The 12814-nt window shown below is 38.5% G+C and overlaps 1 protein-coding gene across 1 annotated transcript in view; it reads left to right on the top strand.

The window, feature by feature from the left end:
- The window catches only part of RIN3 (Ras and Rab interactor 3), a gene marked incomplete at its 5' end in the record, with an annotated part of 83981 nt that overhangs the window by 28148 nt on the left and 43019 nt on the right, over positions 1–12814 (top strand). The window contains 3 exons of the mRNA XM_081313875.1: positions 6082–6196; positions 10149–10168; positions 12664–12775. Coding sequence (XP_081170001.1) covers positions 6082–6196; positions 10149–10168; positions 12664–12775 — 247 coding nt within the window. The remainder of the gene's footprint in view (positions 1–6081; positions 6197–10148; positions 10169–12663; positions 12776–12814) is intronic.

Below are 12814 nucleotides of genomic sequence, written 5' to 3'. Positions count from 1 at the left end.
TTAGAAACTGATATCTGCTTCTGAGTACCTGCTTAGCTGAAGAATTTCTTTTGTTTGACACACAAAGATTGAATTTTCCTTATTATAACAATCACATTTGCTCCAGGGAGAGGGAATTTTTAATTATTGGTAATATAGGGTTGCAATTTGATGACTGAATGTGGATTGACTACAAAAATTGAGTAACCTGTACAAAACAAGTATGTTGGGGTGCTTTGGTCATGAATGAGCATGAGAATGACTAAGGATTGAGTCTTTCTCTTATCTCCTAACTTTAATTTCTCTTGTTTACTATTTCTCACTTTTCCTTTGCTTTATATAATGTAGCTTATCCAAAAAAAGTGTTGCGTGATACATATGCATGTATGGAAATCTAGTGACATTTTACTGAGATCTGTTGGGAGATTTTGTTCTGTCTTTTGCTCTGCCTCAGCTTGCAGGGATGAAAAGAAAATACACCTTGAATTTATTTGCACAGTAACTTTTGTAGCAATTGTGTTGACCATAAAATGCTTTATAACTATTACATGAATGAAAAAACACAAAGGCTGTAGCTTGTTGATATTCAACATGTGCTGCTTGTAAATAACTCAAATCTGCAATACAAAATTACACTTCAATTCCCATTTACCAAATCTTTCATCTTTTATTATTCCTTTGTAGTACCAGCTGCTATCTTTGAATAAAGGAAACAAATACATAACACAGCAGATTGCTAATACATTTACTCTTATTTGGTCCTTATCAACCTTCTCAGTTCAGTTGTCCCAGAATTCCCAACTTCGCTATCTGGAAGCCAACAGATTGGGGAAAACGGAAAACTGGTAGACATATTTATTTTTACACCAATCCTTCCCACAGAGAGCCTTTCATCTCCTTATTCCCTTATATATCTCATCTCTACTTTCTTCTAAACCCAGCTCCATTTGCATTTGTTTTGCTGCTCAGTCCCAGTGGCTCTGTCCTTAACAGTCATTCCCTCTAGCACACTTCTGCTTCCTTTCTTGTGTCATTCTGACTTCCAAAAATTCTTCTCCCCACTTTAGAGACAGCTCTTTACAATAGACAGGCCTTGGTAGAGAATCTGAAAGGGCTAAAAGCAGAATGGATAATCACAATGAAGGCAGCTTTGTATCTCAACCAACTTATTTATGCTAAGTCTCAAATGATCTGGAACACAGGGAATAGGAAGGTAGTCTGATTTTCAGATGCGAGTAATAAAATTCAAAGCACGTTTTGTGGGGATTTTTTACAAAATTCTAGAAGGAACAGTAGATAAATGGGTTACACAATGGTGAAGATTCAATATATTAAATAATGTACTATGAATGGGCTGTCAGTGCCCCTGAAAGAAACGTTGGGATCTTGGTGGACACCTGATTGAAACCATTGATATATTCTGCAGTAGGGTAAAACAAAAATTAAACTGTAGGGTAGGGATTGATGTGGGGGCGGGGGGGGGGGGGAAGAAGCAAATCCATGGCATGGCTTTCTTTGCTATCTAAGATATAGTTTCCAGGTGGTGGAGCCTTCTGTATTTCCCACAGCACTAGGTCTTAAGTGGAATGCCTTAAGAATCCACTGCTGTGCCTTCTTCAGAATCATCTTGAAGGCAGTGACACTCACAGAGGGGTTTGATAGGAGCTGGAGGGCATCTGATGAAAACTGATCACAGCTTTTCTTTTGTAAGCGCACCATAATGTCACTTCCATGTAAAAGGGAGGTTTGTGCTGCAATGGTGCAATTGCCTTGATCATTTTGGTGATAAATCCTACAGATGCTTCTGCCTGAAAATATGATGTGGCTGAGGTTTCACAGGGTGTTTTTTGAGAAAGCAAGATAGAAAGCTTTCCAAGGCTATTTCATGGACTTGGCATTGGAACAAACATGTGTATCAACCGACACTTACCGTAGGTTTTTCCCCCTTGTTTTATCTGATAGTGTTATGCTATGCTTCAGAAATTAAATTTGGTGCAGGACTGAAAACAACATCTCTTGACAACAGAACGATAACAATAATGAAGAATCTCTTAAGAACAATAAAATTAGGAAAGCACTGATATGTCCATTCCTTAACACGACAAAGCAAACCTTACTTTAGCTGTGGGTAAACCCATAGTTATAATTATATGGAAGTTTTTGTTATCGTTGTAATGAGTGGATAGAATGGGGAAATTGTTCTGAGGAAACTTGTGGATTTGATTTCAATAGATTCAGAAATGTGTGAAGGTTTACTTCCATGAAAATATCTCAGTAGGCAATAATTCTGCCTTGCCACCTGTTAAATAAGTTTCTTTCATTTCCTTTTATCAATACATTTTTGCTATTACATATTACATGCTATTGCATATTACTGCATCATTAGCATTGCTAGTGTTACCTTCCCACTTTTTGTAATAAGAGCAGCAGTCTATAATTAGTCTATAATTAGTCCATTTTTAAAGCTCTTGACATTCTATTTGGCCCAAGGCAAAATGTCAGTTATAAGTCTTCTCATCCCACCTTAAGCATGAAAACCATCTGGGTGACTATGGGCCAGTTATTCTTTCTCAGTCCAATCCACAATCAGACGGTTATTGTTGTTGTGGGAAAGATAGGAAGAGGAAGGAGTATTAGGTATGTTTGCCACCTTGAGTCATTTATAAAAATAATAAATGTGGGAAACAAATAAATAAGGACTTCATTTTCTATTTTAAGGGCAAGCTAACGAAATTTGTCATAATTAGAGCTCAGGCTCTAATTAGATGTCTACAGAAAGGGACAAAGTAGATATTATCTATTACTTAAGCAAACCTTATAAAAAAATTAGTGATTAGGGGATCGTTAGTAGGCAAAATGGGGGTAGTAAAAGAAGCATTTAATCCCTTGTTAGGGCAACTAAGTTTCCAAGAATAAAAAGGCATATTAATTTGTAAAAATGTATTTATTAATGTTAATTCATGAGTCCTGAGCAAAATTTACAATAAATAAATAAACTTTAAATTTAATATGTGGAAAAAGTTATTTAGAACAAAGCGGCTTTCAATACTTACAAACTTTTCCTGTTTCCTATTTGTGATCACATTTTGGTCAAAGCAAGTTAGTCAATGACTGAGAAACAATAGACTCTTTGAGCTATGATTCAGGAAATGAAGAAAGGAGTAGATCCTCTTTTCCATTCCACAATCCATTAAGAAGCTCTCCCAAACTGGATTAATACAGAATTGTGACAACAAAGGGAGATCATTCATCTATGTAACAGTTCTGACATTCATTAAGAGAGAGGACCTAGAGGAAATCCATGCTACCATAGAAAGATGGTTTCTGATACATTTGGCATGCGGAAACTATTTGGACCAGGCATTTTTTTCTACTTTTCCTGCAACTAACATTTCTTCCTACAAACATTTTCCTCTCAGCTGGATTCATCTTCCATGTTAGAATCCAGAATGGGTTGTAAGGCTAAATGAATTTCCAGTTAAACTTAACAGATGACACAAAAGCTGGTAATCCATACTTATCTTACTGAATCAGTGTGATGGCTGAATCCGTGTGATAAAGTTAGCTGCACAATGACCAATGTCCCCACTGCTTAAATTATTCAAACTTATACACATAAATTCACCAGGAATATGTGGCTATAAATTTGACAACCAAGCCATCAGTCAAATGCATGTTCATTATACTGTTTCTTTTTAGGGGAAGCAAAGTTATGCAAAATGAAGAAAGGGAACAATCCTGGCAAAGCACATTGTTTCTTCTTCATTCAGTAGATTTATATGTTGCCTTTTGTACTTCAATCTTCTCATTTTTTCAGGGTTTCATTAAATTTATTCAACCACAATTCCCTTGACTTTCCTGTTCTTCTCAGCCCACTCCCTCCTTCTTCCTTGTTTTTGCAATTCAGTCCTTATTCACCTGAACATCCTTCTTTTCCATTTGTCTCTCACATTCCTGTTCAATTTCTGTTCATTCAGAATCCATCCATTTAGAATCTATTTACCAATCTCTTATTATATTACCACACTCTGATTCAACTTACATTTATGTTTCTCCTTTCATTCACCTATTTCTTTTGATATACCCAGACTTTTGGACAAATTCTGCTATCTATCTATCTATCTATCTATCTATCTATCTATCTATCTATCTATCTATCTATCTATCTATCTATCTATCTATCCACATACACACACACACACACACACACACATACAATATATATATCTATTTTTTAACATTTCATTCCTCATGACAAAAAGATATGCTTTGCTTTGCCTTTCCAAAAGTATTTGCATTAAAATTTCTGCATCTAATTTCTCATCATATAGTTTTCAAGTTACAAATTCATCTACTTGTTCTTGTTATTCATTACTTCTGTGTAAGTTTCTTTCCATTTAACCTGTCAAACCTTGAACTTTATTAACTCTCAGATCCATATTTCTTGTTTCATCAAACTATACAATCTACCTAAACATCATCAGTAAATAATTTGAATTCTTGCAAACAATATGATCTCATCTGCAAAGAAAAGTACTGTACATGTAAGAAAAAAATTCCTTGTCTTGCTTCTTTCTCAATGTAATTCATTTGTTCTCTTGCAAATTTTATTTCAAGAGTTTAACTCCTAGACTTTTTGAGTCAATTGACTTTTGGTCATTTCCCCCCCCCCCTATCCTTCAGAGTCAGAAACATCTGCTTCATATTTACATAATGGCTTTATCTGGGCTGAGAATCATTGATTCCTGCCTACTTGGCTTTAGCCCATACAGTACCTTTCTTTCACTTCATTTATTAAGTCATATTATTTACCATTTATTGTTCTCAAATTACAAGTTGCGGTCTTATATATCGTCACCAGACTGGCCCATGTATGTTGACCTCTGCCAGACAGTATGGATTTCTTTGACTGAAGCTTTCACATAAACATTTTTTATACGTTGGAGAAGAAATAGACTAGCTTACTCATTATAATGGTGCCACATGAGCATTCTGTGCTGCATGTAATGACAGAACTGATGAACTTGAACACATTCAGCCAAAGTGCAAAGTCCACAAGTGCAACCAAAACTGAATTCTATCCCAAGCATGCTTATGTTATGATATGCAAACGAAGAACTTTAGTTGTATGCCAAGACACTGCTGCCCATATCCCATCAACTAGGAATGTTTCTTTTACAAGACACCCAAATCTATAGTGACTCTTAGCCAGTGCTTTTTTTGTAAAAGAAAAAGGTGCCGGAACTCACAAATGTCATACAACCCACCTTGCCTACCCTACAAGGTTCCATCCAAAAAAGGTGCCGGAACTCCGTTCTGAGCGTTCTATGACAAAAAAAGCCCTGCTCTTAGCAGTGATTGACATACCAAGAGCCTTGGTGGAGCAGTGGGCTAATGCCTCCTTAAGTAACACCAGCTGCCTGCAATTAGTGCAGGTTCGCATCCCACCAGGCTCAAGGTTGACTCAGCCTTCCATCCTTCCGAGGTAGGTAAAATGAGGACCCAGATTGTTGGGGGCAATTAAGCTGACTTTGTAATAATGCCGCTTGGGGGGTGTATGAAAGCCCTAATAAGCAGGCATATACATAGAATGAAGGCTACTGCTAAGCTTGTAAGCCGCCCTGAGTCTTCGGAGAAGGGCGGGATATAAATGGAATTAAAATTTAAAAAAAATACTCAGGGTACAATATCAAGAATACAAAAATTCACTTCCATATCCTTACAATGCATACCCGCACACTTATGCATTCAGTTTATTTGATTCAAATGATATGAACTCTTAGTAAGTATATAATTTTCCAATAGAAGCACATCAGCTTTTCTTCTTCAAATTTCTTCAATGAGAAAGAAAGAAAGCAATCCATGAGGGTACAAGTTACTGCTTTAAATGTTATAACTACACACCAAACTTGATTTTAAAGCAGTCCAGAAATTTCTTCCAGTATCAAACTGATCATAACAAGAATATGTGAAATTGTAATTTTGGTAAGAATGTAATAAAATTGTGTGTTCATTTTACAATTCAGATCTGATATTTTTAAATGAGAGAAAAATATTTTTATATTCTCATATAATCTCATTTACCCCTTTTCCTCTGTTTAGATATTTCTGGTTCGGAAAGATGAGAGCCTGAAAAATCTATTCCTGTTAGTTCATTTTCCAGCCCAGAAAGAGGGATGTGACATTCTAGAATACAAGATAAAAGAAGAAAAATCATGTAAGTTTATCTTCCTTCTTGAAACACATTCCACATATTTATGCACACTGTATCCACATTATGATCTGTTTCAGTGCATATATTTACAGTATATTTGTCTGCATATACATTTGCTATGAACCTCAGATTCTGGGGCTTGAACAGGTGCAGGAATTGGGTTTATTTAGTCTAGTGAAAAGAAGGACTAGGGGGTAACATGATAGCAGTATTCCATATTTGAGGGGCTGCCACAAAAAAGAGGGGATTATCCTCTTTTCTTAAGGGACACGGTGGCTCAGTGGGTTAGGACGCTGAGCTTGTTGATCAGAAGGTCGGCAGTTTGGCGGGTCAAATCCCGAGTGCCGTGTAACAGAGTGAGCGCCTGTTACTCGTCCCAGCTTCTGCCAACCTAGCAGTTCAAAAGCACGTAAAAATGCAAGTAGAAAAATAGGGACCACTGCGGTGGGAAAGAACCAGCATTCCGTGTGCCTTTGGCGTCTAGTCATGCCGGCCACATGACCACGGAGACGTCCTCAGACAAGTGCTGGCTCTTCAGCTTTGAAACGGAGATGAGCACCGGCCCCTAGAGTTGGAAAACGACTAGCACACATGTGCGGGGGAACCTTTACCTTTACCTTTATCCTCTTTTCAAAAGCACCAAAAGGCAAGACAAGAAGCAATGGTTGGAAATTAATCAAGGAGAGAAGCAACCTAGAACTAATGAAAAATTTCCTAACAGTGAGAAAAATTAACCAGTGGAACTTGTTGCCTTCAGAAGTTGTGGTGGGTGCTCCATCACTGGAGGCTTTTAAGAAAAGACTGGATGGCCACTTGTCTGGAATGGTGTAGGGTCTCCTGCTTGAGTAGGGGGTTGGACTAGAAGACCTCCAAGGTCCCTTCCAACTCGGTTATTCTGTTAGGACTGTAGGACTGAGTTGGATCTTCTCAGGAGTGCTGTCCTTTGAGAGAGGAAGAGATTCTTCCTTGGTGGGGGTTTTTTTTAGCAAGATGATTTTAAAATTATATTGGACAAATTCAGAGAAGATAGCACTATCAGAAGTTATTAGCCATGATAGCTAAATGGATATTGTAAGTTCAGGAGCATTATATTGCTTAATCTCAAATGCTGGAGACCTACACTAAAGAAAAGGATTTCCTTTCATGCTCTGTTTATGGACCATTTAATAATATTTGGCTGACCAATACTAAAAACCAAGTGCTGGACTAGAGCATCTGGCATCTGGTGGTAATGTAGTAATAGATCTGTTGCCAGATGGTGATAGGCTTCTTGTCTTTAGTGCATCAGAAAATCTCTGTCCAGCTCACTGTTTCCAATGGGTGGAAGTTTATCCATCAGGAAAAAAGTACTGATGAACAAAAATGGAACTGCAGAGCTATTATTTTTAATTTTTTTTATTTTAATTCCATTTATATCCCGCCCTTCTCCGAAGACTCAGGGCGGCTTACAAGCTTAGCAGTAGCCTTCATTCTATGTATATGCCTGCTTATTAGGGCTTTCACACATCCCCCAAGCGGCATTATTACAAAGTCAGCTTAATTGCCCCCAACAATATGATTGAGATGGAAAAGCAATACATTTTTCCATATTAGAGAGATTGTGATCAAATGGTCTAGTGTCCCCTTTCATAATGCACAAGATTGTGGCTACTTAATTCTTGTCTGGGCATTAACACCGAGGGGCAGTTTTCAAGAATGTTGCTCTCTTTTCTTTCCTAGCTGCCCATCTTATACAGTATCGAACTCTAGGGAGCTCACATTTTTTAAATCTTTAACCAACTAAGACTGGACAGCCCTTAAAATAAAATGCAGCAAATTTGGACATATGGCCACTTTAGCTTGGAGCAGCCGTTAATATTATGAGATTTCCAATTTTCCTATTACGGATCTTAGAAAATCTATGTAACTTTACCTGTTCCTTTTGCAATGTTATCTAAACTGCTGATTGGTATCTCTTGGTAGGGAATTCCACAAAAGCCTTGTCTTTCTGAATAAGGCTGATGTGCAGAACGGAAAAATGCTTAAAAAAAGGCTGACCCTGAATCAGGAATACTATGCTACACCAGTTTAACCTGCTGGCTCATAAAGGGAGATGACATTTTCCTTCCTTGAGTTTTGAAATGTGTCCCTCCTTAATCACCACATCTCTCTGGCAATTTTCCAGGTTACCTTTCATTTCATTGCTGTTCCCAATTCCTGGTAATAAGGTGATTAAGTGAATGCAAATGCTAATGGCTATTCCAGAGCACTAAAACATTTAGCATGCTGCTCTCTGTGGCTTGGCCCACAGTGGCCTCTTGCAGATTAATTCTTTTGTCCTAGCTATTCTCAGAAGCCACATTCTCAAGTGTGATGAGTTGTGTCAAAGAAGCCAAACATTTTAAAAGTGAGTGTGTGTGTGTGTGTGTGTGAACATGTTTCCATAGCATTCCGCAATTTGAACTTCACAGTGTCCTCCTTCCTGAAAAAATCCTGACTCTTTGATTCCTCAGCACACTTGATCTCATTTTCTGATAAGCAGCATTGCACACCCTGATATTTGCTGAGCTGCTGCTTTTGGAAGGAAGTAAACAAAAAGTGGAAACATTTCTCAGAATAGCTTGCATTGACATGCATCTGTGCCTAGAACTATGGAAATACTTAGGGAATTTTCATGTGTTTTATGGCATACAACATATCGTGATTAATATTCCAGTATTTGAGGGACTGCTACAAAGAAGAGAAGGTCAATTTATTTTCCAAAACAATCCCAGAGGTATGACATCACTGCTGCATTTCTGCACTATTCATATGGAAACTAATGAGCAAATGGAAGGAAAAAAAACAAGACAGAAGCTTAGAAAAGACAGAGTTATTCTTTCAATTGAGCAGACCGTTTGCTTCAGCTTGTTTCTGTAATTATCTGGAAATGCATTACAATTCAGTATCCCTTGCAAAATATCATTAATCCTCCAAATACAGTTCAAGCATATTTTAACATAATTCATGAAAACTAATTGCATCATGGAACCATATCAGCATTGACCCTTGAGGTTACATTTGTATCCTATTGTTGAATCTTTCTGTTAGGATCAATCATTATGCAGCCTGCATATGAGATCATTCTAGGAGGCTGGAACCAAATGGTAGTGACCTCAGCCAGGATGACCGATCACCTCCTTTTGGCTGCAGCTGGAAACTAGATGTAGCCAAATGCAGCTCTGGGTCCAAAGAAATCAAATATTACTTGGTTCCAACCAGATCTCATCACTATTTCTGATGTGGCCAAATTGAATGAGAAGAGGTAGAGTGAAGCAAGCTAACTGTTGGCTGTGTTCCAGGTTGTCTCCCAAGAAATATTGGGCACATGCTACTTTTTGAGAACTTTATCTTATGAGAGTGTTAGTCACTTTAACAGATCCCAGGTGCCTCTTGGGGACCTTTACTTTTCTCCCCAGTTTGTTCCTGATCCTAATGCCAACGATCCCTTGGTTATTCCTACAGTGTACTTCTTGTAAGTTGTAGGTTCCTGGAGTGTAGATTCTCAATTACAATTCTGCATATTACATAAAGAGGAAAAGTAATGACTGATGGAAGCATCCTAATTATCTTCCAAGATATAATAGTATCAAAGTGACTTCAGAATGTTCTCTGAAGGCCTGAGAGTGGAGTGAAGAACACCCCTTATCAGACACAGGTTAGAATGAATGACAGTTTCTTAGAAAGAGGACAGATTGGAGCAGGAGAACTAGCAGGATGAGGATACTGAGAATGGTTGGAAGGCTGGTCTGGACAATAAATAAGATCATGTATACACAAAATTCTGGCCTGGTGGAGGCAAGCCATGTACTGTTGGTGGTAAAAAAAAAAACATCTGAAGTCAAGGCACATTCCTGTTTAAGTAACAGAGGTAAACCTTGAAGTTTATTCATCTATATTTAAATCTGCAAACTCCTACATCTGGTGCCTCTTGTAGCTCTGAGGATTGAATTGCAGGTAACCCTGTCATGAGAAATGTCTGTGGAGATTCTCAGTCATCCAGGTCATGGTTGTCCCAAAGGTGCTTTTTCAAAAGGCAACTGGATTTTCTTTATTTTTTCTTGAAGATGTTTTGCTTCTCACCCAAAAACTGAAGAAGCTTCTTGGATGAGAAGTGAAATGTCTTCAAGCACAAAGTCCAGTTGTCTTTTGAAAAAGCACCTTTGAGCCTGCCATGAGAAGGTTAGGGATAAATCCTTTGGAGAACAGCCTGGAATGTATGGCTTAAAACCTTCCTGGTGATAAGTCTCAGCCAGCTTTATCTTATACTTATAGCTTTATCTTATACTTAAAATTCTGCAAGCAAACTGTTTCATTGGTGTAGCCTGGATTACACCAATGGATCCATTGGTCCTTGTATTCACATGGGACCCTGAGCATCCCTCTCTGCATGTTCACAGGACAGAACTGAGCAGATTTCCCCTGGAAAAGATGATCCATGAGGTAACCAGGATCCAAATCACGTAGGCCGTTAAAGATCAAAACAGCCCTTTGAATTGGACCCAGAAGCTTATTAGCAACTAAGGCAATGACTGGAATATAGATGCTAATAACCTACTGTAACTGTAGCATTGAGCTTTGTGCCAACTGAATGGTATAATGGTAGCTTCTGAATAATTTTTGGCAGTTTCATGTAAAGCTTGTTAAAGTTAAGTATAAAGTTATGGGTCCCAGTTGTCGGTACATCCTAGTCCAAGTACTTCAGAACTGATGTTCCAGCCTCAGCTAAACCACAAGCCTCTGGCCACAACTTCTAGTTCTCTTATGGGGAGAACAAATCTGTCCAGAACTAATATTGGAACAGTCATGGAACTAGAATGGTTCCAGATAGACAGTCACTCCCTCTTGCTAGGACTGAAGCTTAGGTTATTTCTACTCATTCAGATTCTCACAACTAGGACTTCCACAGCATCTCTGATCTGGTTTGGGATGGCAGTGCAGAATGTAAAATAAGTATCAATAATGTACTGATGATCCCCCCCCTCTCTCTCTGTCTCTCTCTGTCTCTGTCTCTGTCTCTGTCTCTGTCTCTGTCTCTGTCTCTGTCTCTCTCTCTCTCTCTCTCTCTCTGTGTGTGTGTGTGTGTGTGTCTGTATGTCTGTATGTCTGTATGTCTCTCTCTCTCTCTCTCTCTCTCTCTCTCTCTCTCTCTCTCTCTCTCTCTCTCTCTCTCACTGTCTCCCCTTTTCTCTCTCTGTCTCACTCTCTCACATACGCACACACACAAACCAGATGTCCCCTCCCAGGATCTTCATTTAGATGTTAAAGAGCAATGAAAAGACAGTTGAGTCCTCTGGTATCTCATATTTATTCCAACAGGCAATGAGGTGCAGGGTGGTGATGCTTTCCAGAGATTTAGGAAAATTCCAAAATGCTTACAGGAAGCTATTGAGATATATTTCTGCCTACCACTTCTACAGTGGTGGTGGGACAACAGTTCTAGGCAAGAGTAATGTGCAGCTTGACCAGAAAACGATCGATCTGACCATGGCCAAAAGCTAAAGGTAATGTCCCCCATTTTCAGATGCCCATGCCATTTGTTCTGAGCTAAACTGCTAATCACCAATATATGAGTAGGGATTGAAATAATCTGGGACACGGAAACCATAAATTCCTGAGCAGCACTGGACCTCATTCCTAAGGCATTGATATTGAAAAGCTTAACCATTTATAGCATAAAGGACTCCGGCATAGTAATGAGGTCTACTGCAAGGTTTCTCTCAAAAAGTCTCACAACTGGTGTGACTGCTGCTATATTTAACTTGTAGGTATATAAGAATTTCATCTGAGCTTCTTCTCCAGATGTCCCAACCTAATGAGAAAATGCTAGTGTCAGAGAAAGAGCCTTGTTGGAGGCAATGCAACCTCTCCCAAAAGGCTCATTTGATGCTAACATTAGGAACTTTGGGGCAACAAATCAACTCTTTGTCTTTATTTCTCAGGCATTTTAGGAACCATTTTGGTGTTAGAATTTAGCTATTTTCATGATTCTTCACTATGATTTTATACTTTTTAGTGATTGCTATAGCTCTACTGCTTCCTAAGAATGTTTTAATTCTGTTCTCTGGTTTTTAAAAATGTTTTAATATTGCTTTTGTATTTACTTTTTTGCAACATGGGTAGTACAAATACTGGCCTGCAGGACATGAGATTGCTTCCTAATCTGTTCTCAGAATGAGTGCCAGGGTGCCTTTTTGGGGGACAGCAGCTTGGGGACAAATAAACCTACCTTCTGGTTGTTCAGTCACTACTCCCTCTAAAGTTGGTCCAGTCAAAGAGCAGAACTTTTTCCCAACAACAGCAGAGAATCAAACAGCTCTAGAAGTAGCATAAGAACAACTGCAGGCTTTGAAACTTGATCCTTTACAATGCCAAGACATTGTCTCACGGACAAACAGAGTAGAGCCTTGGAGATGTTGCTTTCCAGTCATGGTCACTGGCTTTATTTTTAGCTTCAGCAGTGTGCCAAAGATAGCAGTGTCGGTTCTCCATATTTAGTAACTGTGACCACAGCACATTGGAGCAAGCTCAGGGTCGTGCCTCTGGTGTCTTTCCATATTTTGGGTAAGTTGCCCACCTATTTGTGAGTTCTAGATAATTAGA

Source organism: Vipera berus, assembly GCF_964194415.1.
Source record: "Vipera berus genome assembly, chromosome: 1".
NCBI lineage: Eukaryota > Metazoa > Chordata > Lepidosauria > Squamata > Viperidae > Vipera > Vipera berus.
Note: the sequence above shows the minus strand (reverse complement) of the source record. Positions and strands in the feature narration are given on the sequence as shown.